This window comes from Rosa chinensis, chromosome 6, assembly GCF_002994745.2.
Source record: "Rosa chinensis cultivar Old Blush chromosome 6, RchiOBHm-V2, whole genome shotgun sequence".
Classification (NCBI taxonomy): Eukaryota; Viridiplantae; Streptophyta; class Magnoliopsida; order Rosales; family Rosaceae; genus Rosa; species Rosa chinensis.
The window spans coordinates 59,794,922-59,804,827 of record NC_037093.1 but is presented as its reverse complement, the minus strand read 5'-3'; the positions used below and the strand labels follow the sequence as shown (position 1 = coordinate 59,804,827).

The window sequence follows — 9,906 nt, the reverse complement described above, 5'->3', positions numbered from 1 at the left end:
CTTAAACACGTTATCAGCACGACTCTAAGCCGCAAAGCAAAAACCAAAAACAAAACCCGAATTCCTCTTCATCAAAACTGCCGCAGCACCTAGCCACTTGCTAGCCTGCCTGCCCCGCGCGCGCCCGTGCGCCTACTGCTGCCCCGCGCACACCTGCGCACCCTGCTTCCCTGCGCACGCTGCTGCCCCGCCTACGCACCCGTGCACCTGCAGCCCTACACCACTGCTGCTGCTCCTGCAGTTTGCCTCCGCTGCTCCTGCACCACTACTACCACCGCAGCCCCTGCTGCCCCGCATTCGCTGCACGCCTCTACTAGGATTGCTTCGCTCCATCACGCCTGCATCGACACGCGCGTGATCCAAATACAAGTAAGTATTCAAAAGAGTAAGTTTTGAAGTTCCTATAATTCGGAATTTATATTTCTTATTCTTTTCTCGGGGACTTGAAAACCTCCCTTCTTCTACATCCCACCTTTCTTATAACGTGGGTTCGATCATTGAAAAGCGGAATCGTGGGGATTCACGCAATTAACGAACTAAGAGCGTTCGTAAGACTTCGGACTAAGAGCGTCCGCAAGCATCGATTTATGACCTTATAAACATCATTGTTTCGGTCTAATCCAATTTTCTTGGAAATCGATTTCTTGGTAGCATAGCTCGGAAATCTTAATATTTAGTTGTCGTGGAAGTTTTAACTCCGAAACTAATATATTTCTTCTTCTTATTTCAGGATGTCGAAACTTGACTTTCTTGCACTTACCTCAACTGGCTCGGAATATCATAGTTGGGCCACGGATGTTGAGCACCATCTCACTTCAAAAGGGATCCTACCCTTAATTCAAGCTCCTAATCCTACTCTCATATTTGAGCGTACGGCTACGAATAATGCCACCGCCCTCATCTTGATGAGGCGCCACATGGATAAATCACTCCGATTGGAGTACATGGCAATCAAGGATGCTAGAGAATTATGGGTTGCGCTAGAAGAGCGATTTGGTAATATCAAGGATACCCTCCTCCCTGACTTGAAAGTTCAATGGGGCAATCTACGATTCGCCGACTTCAAGTCTGTAGCTGAATATAATTCAGAAGTTCTACGCCTCAAAACCATGTTGGGGTTCTGTGGACAACCCGTCACAGAGCAAGAACTAATTGAGAAAACTCTCTCCACCTTCCCCGTCTCAGCAATTTTGCTCTCAAAGCAATATCGAACGGAATTTGATACTAGACGGATCACGAGATTTCATCAGCTCATTACTGTGATGTCTGTAGCTGAAAAACATGATAATATCCTCGTGAGAAATTATAATTCAAGGCCTATCGGAACTAAGAGCGTTCAGGAGGCGAATTATAATCATGCACCCAAAGGAGGGCGCAAGGAGCGGAACCCTAACAATAAGGGACATAACGGACGTTTTGGTCCATATAACCGCCCTACAAAGGAAGGAAACCGCCACAATGGAGCGGGAACACGTGGCAACAAAAGCCAACGTGGGAGAGGGGGACACAAGGCCGCCGGCCATAGGGGTGGCGCCAATGTCCAACACGGACGCCAATCTCGTCCTCATGCACAAGATGCATCTCAATTCAAGGGAGGAAATCGTAATGATGCATGCCATAGATGTGGATCTATTGAACATTGGTTCAAGCAATGCAATGCAAGCAAACAATTGGCTGCACATTACAAGGCATATAGAGAATTTCGAGAACATGAGACCTATCTTGCCGAAGATGTAGAAGAAGAAGGTGATGATGCACACGCCAATCTCACCATAGCGGACTTCAAATCTGACAAAAAATTGCACAAGGATGCTGCAGATTTTGATTAGTATAGTCCTTTACTTTTCCAAGAATCATGTAATGGCAATTATGCCTTAAATCAATAAAATGACTTATTGTATTAACTTTTTCCCTCTAGGCGTACTCAAGAGTACTTGTGATGTCTAGGCAAGGTTTGATCTGAGAGAACGGTTTTAAAAGTGAGCAACGATCCACCAAAATCTCGCCTTACCTTACCTGGTCACAACCAAATTGAAATTACCAAACGGATTAAGTGACTACGATTTGTCTACTATTTGATTTTATATTGGATTAGATTTTAGTCAAGAAACTTTGATGTAATCATTGGCTATCATTAATAAAGTGTCGACTTATTTTATTCAAATGTCTTGGACATAATATTCTAAATTCGAACTTTATTTTTTCAGTATGTTTCCCGGAGAGCTCAAATGCCTCGTGGACAGTGCCACTACACATACCATCCTTTAAATAGACAGCAATTCCTATGGATGGCGCCTACTCGATCTTCTGTGACTACGATGGCTGGACCATCTCAATTGATTCATGGTCGAGGACCAGCTCAATTTATGTTGCCTAATGGCACTACTTTGAATGTCACCGAAGCTCTTTATGCTCCTAGGGCAGGAAGAACCCTATTGAGCTTCAAAGATATAAGAGCCAATGGTTTTCATGTGGAAACACATTGTGAGAATGGACAAGAGTTCCTTTGCATCACCTCTAATGACTACGGACATAAACGAGTATTAGAGAAACTTATGTGTCGCTCTAGTGGGTTGTATGCAACCACTATTCGAGTCATTGAATCCAACCATGTCATGAGAGATGATTTATGGGATTTCGACACGTATAGGCTTTGGCACGACCGTTTGGGACACCCAGGTCGTGACATGATGATCCGTATATTAAAGACTTCACACGGACATCCCTTTTTCAGAACGAAAGGAAGTAAAACTCGAAACTTGGATCAAGGAGGAGCACCTGCGCCTCATGGCGCCTTTCCCCCTCAAGTCCGGCCATCCCCGGTCGGCGCCGCCATCCCCCTGCGGCCCAAGGGTGGCTTTGACACCACCCTTGCTTCCTTGACTCCCATTTTTACTTCTAAGGTCCATTGTGACTTCATGGCTCAACCAAAATCCTCATTGGTTGTTTCCAAAGCCCATCATTTGTTCTGCAAAGCCTGCTCTTTAGCAAAGTTAGGATCGAGACCATCCTATGCAAAGGACACCAAAGAAAATATACCATTCTTGCAAAGAATCCAAGGTGATATTTGTGGACCTATTCAACCACCATGCGGACCATTTAGATATTTTATGGTGTTGGTTGATGCATCGACACGCTGGTCACATGTCATGCTATTGTCCACAAGGAACGCTGCATTTGCTAAACTCCTAGCACAAATAATTAAGTTACGGGCTCACCACCCTGATCATCCCATTAAGTCTATAAGATTAGACAATGCTGGGGAGTTTACATCAAAGACTTTTGATGATTATTGCATGTCCATTGGGATTGATGTTGAACATCCTGTTCCTCATGTTCATACCCAAAATGGTCTCGCAGAAGCCACCATTAAACGACTACAAATGGTTGCTCGAGCATTGGTGATGCGCACCAATCTCCCTATTTCTGCTTGGGGCTATGCAATATTGCATGCAGCTGTGCTTATTCGTCTGAGGCCCACTGCCACTCAACCCTTCTCTGCGTCCCAGATGGTTACTGGGTATGAGCCTGATGTCTCACACTTACGCATATTTGGGTGTGCAGTCTATGTGCCTATTGCGCCGCCACAGCGCACCAAAATGGGTCCTCAAAGACAATTAGGCCTTTATGCTGGATATGATTCTCCAACGATTATCCGCTACATAGAACCCTTGACAGGCGATCTCTTTACTGCTAGATTTGCGGATTGTCACTTCGATGAGACAATCTTCCCGTCGTTAGGGGGAGATAGGAACATAAATGTTCAACAGGAATGACAGGAATTGTCGTGGTCTGTCCCCACTATGTCTCATCTTGATCCCCGAACCGCACAGTCAGAAATTGAAGTGCGGAGAATTCTCGATCTTCAGAACGTAGCAGATTCGATGCCTGATGCGTTTTCTGATATCGCTAAAGTGACAAGATCACACATACCTGCTGCAAACGTGCCTGCAAGGATTGATGTCCCTAAAAGTAGAGGACATGACGCCAACTCAAGAATGCATGAGCATGGCGCCAACGTCCCATCTCTCAATGATGGTGACGTTATGGCTAGGCCCACGGCTCCCGCCAAGAAACGCGGGAGGCCCATAGGTTCGATGGATTCTCGCCCAAGAAAGAAAGCGAGTTCGGCACAAAATAATCCATTAATCATCGATGTAAATAATCCATCTCATGAGAATATTCCGGATTATGGTTATGTCCAAGAGACATCATTGGGGGACGCTCCAATGTCAGAACCAACTCCAGAGAATAGAGAGATCTCCATAAATTACACTAGTGTACATGAGATGATGGATAGAAATTCTATGGCGATTGATGATGCATTTGCATATCATATTGCAAAAGGAATTATAGAATATGATGATATCGAACCTCGCTCTGTTGAAGAATGTCAACGAAGAGCGGATTGGCCTAAATGGAAAGATGCGATCCAGGTTGAATTGGATTCACTAACAAAGAGACAGGTATTTGGGCCTGTAACGCAGACACCCCCAAATGTAAAGCCTGTTGGCCATAAATGGGTCTTTGTTAGAAAGCGTAATGAGAAAAATGAGGTTGTTAGATACAAAGCCCGCCTTGTGGCGCAAGGTTTCTCACAACGCCCTGGAATTGACTATGAGGAGACATATTCTCCCGTAATGGACGTTATAACGTTCCGCTACCTTGTCAGTTTGGTAGTTTCCGAAAAACTTGACATGCAGCTTATGGATGTGGTTACAGCATATCTCTATGGGGATCTAGATTCAGAGATATATATGAAGGTTCCAGATGGACTTCAATTACCCAAATCAAGTGGCTCTAAACCACGGAGCGCGTTTTCAATAAGATTAAAACGCTCACTATATGGATTAAAACAATCCGGACGGATGTGGTATAACCGTCTAAGTGACTACTTGATTGGGAAGGGATATATTAACAATGAAATATGCCCATGCGTGTTCATTAAAAGAACAAGTTCCGGATTTGCAATCGTAGCAGTTTATGTCGATGACATGAACCTAATTGGAACTCTAGATGAGTTGAAGGAAACTGCTAAATACTTGAAATCCGAATTTGAGATGAAAGATCTTGGGAAAACACGGTTTTGTCTCGGTTTAGAACTCGAGCACCGTAGTGATGGAATCTTGATCCATCAGTCTGCATATACTCAGAAAATCCTAAGACGCTTTAATGAAGATAAAGCAAAGCCTACGAGTACTCCCATGATCGGCCGTAGTCTTGAGCCCGGAAAAGATCCGTTTCGTCCAAGGGATGAGGACGAAGAACCATTAGAGGCCGAGGTGCCCTATTTGAGTGCAATAGGCGCATTATTGTACTTAGCTCAATGCACAAGACCGGATATCTCATTCGCAGTGAACTTGTTAGCTCGACATAGCTCTGCGCCAACACGCCGCCATTGGATTGGTATAAAGACAATCTTTCGATACCTAAGAGGTACGATTGATATGGGTCTATTCTATCCCTACAGAGAGAAAAGGAATGATGGAAAATTGGGATTGGACCCCAAAAGGCAAAACGCCCCCGTCCATGGAATGGCCGCCGGCCATGTTGCCGCCGCCGGCGCCGCCACCGCTCATGGTGGCCGGCGTTCTCCTATCTCCCTCCATCAAAACGACAATGATGTCTTGATGGGTTTTGCTGATGCAAGGTACCTCTCTGACCCTCACAAAGGTCGCTCCCAAACTGGTTATGTCTTTACCATGGGAAGCACTGCGATATCTTGGAGGTCTACAAAACAGACCCTTGTTGCTACTTCCTCAAATCATGCAGAGATTATTGCTCTACATGAAGCTGTACGTGAATGTGTATGGCTAAGGTCTGTAATTCGACACATTCAAGGAAGTTGTGGTTTGAAGTCTACCACAAATGAACCTACATGCATTTATGAGGATAATGCAGCTTGTATTGAACAAATGAAGTTAGGTTTCATCAAGGGCGACAACACCAAGCATATATCGCCTAAGTTCTTTTATAATCAGCAACAACAATCACTTCTAAAGATTGAAGTGAATCAAATCCGATCAGAGGATAATGTAGCGGACTTATTCACTAAGTCGTTACCTAAATCCACCTTCGAGAAACATGTGAAGAGCATCGGATTGAGAAAGTTATCCGAACTCCCACGATTATAGCAATCAGGGGGAGATATCGACATCAGGGGGAGTTATGATGTCTACATGTTCGATCTCGAAGAGTGAAGGACGTGTTGTGCTCTTTTTGTCCTTCGACCAGGGTTACTTTTATCCCACAGGGTTTTTGTTACCTGGCAAGGTTTTTAACGAGGCAACGGATGAAGCGTCACCACCAAGTTTGAAGCGGCACAAGGGGGAGTGTTGAAGGAATATCGATTTAGTGTGCCTTATCAAACTAGGAGTAGCAATAGGAGAGAAGGTTCTAGATTTCCCAATCCTACACGGATTGGTATTCCTTGTAACATTAGAACTAGCACTTTGTAATCCCTATATATAGGGCTCCTATTCTCAATAATAAGAACACATCTCTCTCATCAATCTCTCTCAAATACATTATACTTAAACAGCTGTTAATTTATCAAAATGTGGGAATTATTTTTGGTGTCTCAGAACGTTTTTCATGCTGATGATACTGAAAAGTGGGGGAGCTAGGAATATACTTCAAAATCAAACAGAAACAGTTCAATTTCAAAATTCACAGAGATCAGTGGGTACCAACCATGATATTGCTAATCAGTGTCATAGAATTAACAAATATCCTACTGCAAACTAGTGATTAATATTTTGCAGGTAACCAGGTGTTGGAAGTATCTCACTGGTACAAAGGTTTTCAGGAAATGAAGAGCTAGTATAGACTTTTAAGCTATGAGACACTGAAAATGCCTCTGTTGATATTGAGTGTTTTGGCTTATAGTTGATGTAGGGTCTTCCACAATAATAATTTCACACGCAAACAAACTATCTTTACCAAAAGCGAAAAACAGAGGAACAAGTTTGTTCATTTTCTTCTTTCTAACAAAAAAGAAGGAAACACTTGACTTACTGACTTGCTGTTGATGATGCAATGGCATTTCTATATAAACCTCCTTTCTGATAGGTTTAGAGGCAGATAAATCTGGTGTTCACGGTTCACTGGCTCTCTAAACTCTTAGAAAGACGGAGCAGATTAGTTTATCTGATAGGTTTAGAGGCAGATAAATCTGGTGTTCACGGTTCACTGGCTCTCTAAACTCTTAGAAAGACGGAGCAGATTAGTTTATCTATAGTAGGTACTTCCTTAATTTGCTGTTTATACTTTTGCAATTACTTTGACATATTCTTCTTTACTAGAGGGTGCATTATAAGAGGTTTTTAAATTAATTAGAGGTGATCAATTGCGCTAGCTGTTGTTCTGTTTTTGCGATTTAGAGCGTATGAATATATTAGTAAGACTACAAATGTTAAGCTGCATTACATTTGCGCTTATATGACCATGACAATGAGATGCTTGCTTTCAGGGCTGTGTGGATATGGAAGAGCAACATTTAGAAAAACTCAAAAACAAGCTGAAAGAGGTGTCTGTCCTTTCCACTGACTGTTGTATCTTCAGGGTTCCAAAGCGACTGCGTGAAGGGAATGAGAAGGCTTACACACCTCAGGTGGTCTCAATTGGTCCTCTTCACCATGGTGAAAAAGGGCTAGAATCCATAGAAGAGCACAAAATTCTGTATGTGAAGGACTTTTTGGAACGGACCAAGGTAAGCATCGATGATTGTTTCATTACATTAAAGCAATGGGAAGAAAAAATTCGTGGTTACTATGCAGTAACCATTGACTATAATGAAAATGAGCTTGTGGAAATTATTATGGTAGATGGCATTTTTACCTTGGAGGTTCTTCTGAGAGGTTCTTTCGAAACCTTACAAAAGAAAAATGACCGTATATTTGGAAAACCATTGATGCATAGGGACATAATATATGACATGTTGTTGCTCGAAAATCAGATCCCATTCTTTGTTCTCGAGTATCTCTTGTCCTTGGCCTATTCCACTAGTTTCTTTCCTATGGAACACGATACGGCTCATGTAACAGGGCTCCCCCTCATCAAGCTTACTCATAGTTTCTTCAAGGATAGGGTATACATTCGACCACTTGATGAAATCATTTGTAAACTTGATCAATATTCTGAATCTAGAAGAATACTACATTTTGTTGATTTTGTACTAAAATGTCATAGACCTCCACCTTTTGATCCTCCACCGAAAAGCAAACTCCAGACTTTAACCATACCGAGCGCAACAGAGCTGCACCAAGCTGGAGTCAAGTTCGAGATGGTTAAGGACAAGAACTTCTTTGACATTCAATTTGATAATGGGATTCTGAAGATCCCACAACTCAAAATCCGTGGTTCCTCAGAAGTTTTCTTTCGAAACCTGATTGCCTACGAGCAGTGTGAGTTCTATGATCATTACATAAACGATTACATTTTCATCATGGACCGGTTGGTTGACAGTGCCAAGGATGTGGAGCTGCTTCTCAGGAAAAAAATCCTTGAATCTAAGCTATCTGATAAAGAAAAAGTGGCTACTTTTATCAGCTCGCTTAACTCGGGGCCTGTGGTGTTCAGTAAAAAGTTCTACTTTACTGATCTTTGTGAGAAGCTGAATGCGTACTATGAAGTCCCATGGCACAACTGGAAGGCAAGCTTGAAACATGACTATTTTAGTTCTCCCTGGGCTGTGCTCTCTATTATTGCAGCGGCTGTTCTTCTTGTGCTCACTTTTGTTCAAACAGTGTGCTCTGTAATGTACTGATCAGTGTGAAGCTAGCTGCTTATTGTATCAATTAGATTCATGAGTGTGTGTATTTCTTGCTGTATGCTTAAAGACTATAATAATGGCGACTGTTTATGTTGTGTTAGGGCAACTTCAACCATTGGCACCATTTGGGAGTGTTATTGAATAGCATTCCCTTGTTGCACTATTCATATAGGACTCAATTCTCATCTCTAACCATGAGGTGCTATTTTCACTATTCTTGACTAAAATATAATATGAGTATAATTTTGATGAATATTATATTAAAAATATGTTAATTTAATTAAATAAGGTAAAAATAATAATTTAACATTTTATCATAATATTTAAAAATTATTTTTATTATTTAATGAATTAAAATTTTTTTTTTTTTTTTTGTCGGCACATACGACAAAAATGTCGGCACATACGACAAAGAATCTAACTATTTAGAAGATATTTTGATGTTTTGTGTCGGCATATATGCCAAACAGCCAAATTTCGATGTGATTTCAGCGCCACGTGTCAATCTCTAATTGGCTGTCTAAATTACAGTTGAGTCTTTGTCCGCCACAAGTCATATCTTATCTAATGATATGAACTCAAACCGTCCATAAATATGGGGTCATTGTCATCATCATCTCTCACAAATTCACAAACACTTCTCATATCCAAATCACACAAATCTTTCTTTCTTTTCCTTTTTGATTTTGTCAAACCATTTTTGCAATGAATCGTTTGACGAAATGGTTGCAGAAAGATCAAGAAGAGGCCGTCACGAGAAGCCGTCGACGAACCTTGATGATGTCTGTCGCTGCCTTGCAAATCCAAACTCTGGAAAATGAGGATTCACAATGGGGTGGTTCTTCAGAAGGTCGTACCTATAATCTGAGGGGTGTGGCAACTAGAAGTTGTTCTATCCATGCAACCAGCCGGTTTGTGAGCATTGTACTCCTCCGCCACACGACTCCACAATAAGTCCGACTTTTGAACTTTTCCGACGCAACCATCACCCCCAACGGTGATCCAAGCTTGGCAAAGAATAACTTCTTCATTGTGCCTCCAAGAATCCCCACTTGGTGCCATTTTTTCCAAGACAAAAAAAAAAAGCAAGATATATTTAAGAACAAGAAGATGAGTTAATGAATGGAAAATTG

At 42.1% G+C, this 9,906-nt stretch overlaps 1 protein-coding gene across 2 annotated transcripts; it reads left to right on the top strand.

Annotated features, from left to right (window-relative positions):
• Positions 1 to 6,988: 6,988 nt before the first annotated feature.
• On the top strand, positions 6,989 to 8,873 carry LOC112172960 (putative UPF0481 protein At3g02645). Of its 2 annotated transcripts, none has more exons than XM_024310488.2 (2): positions 6,989 to 7,239; positions 7,472 to 8,873. In XM_024310488.2, the coding sequence occupies exon 2, from the start codon at positions 7,484 to 7,486 to the stop codon at positions 8,765 to 8,767; it is 1,284 nt and encodes a 427-aa protein (XP_024166256.1). In that variant the 5' UTR covers positions 6,989 to 7,239; positions 7,472 to 7,483; the 3' UTR covers positions 8,768 to 8,873. The 2 variants fall into 2 exon arrangements, with proteins under 2 accessions (XP_024166256.1, XP_024166255.1); XM_024310487.2 differs by having other exon boundaries at positions 6,990 to 7,243.
• Positions 8,874 to 9,906: the final 1,033 nt, after the last annotated feature.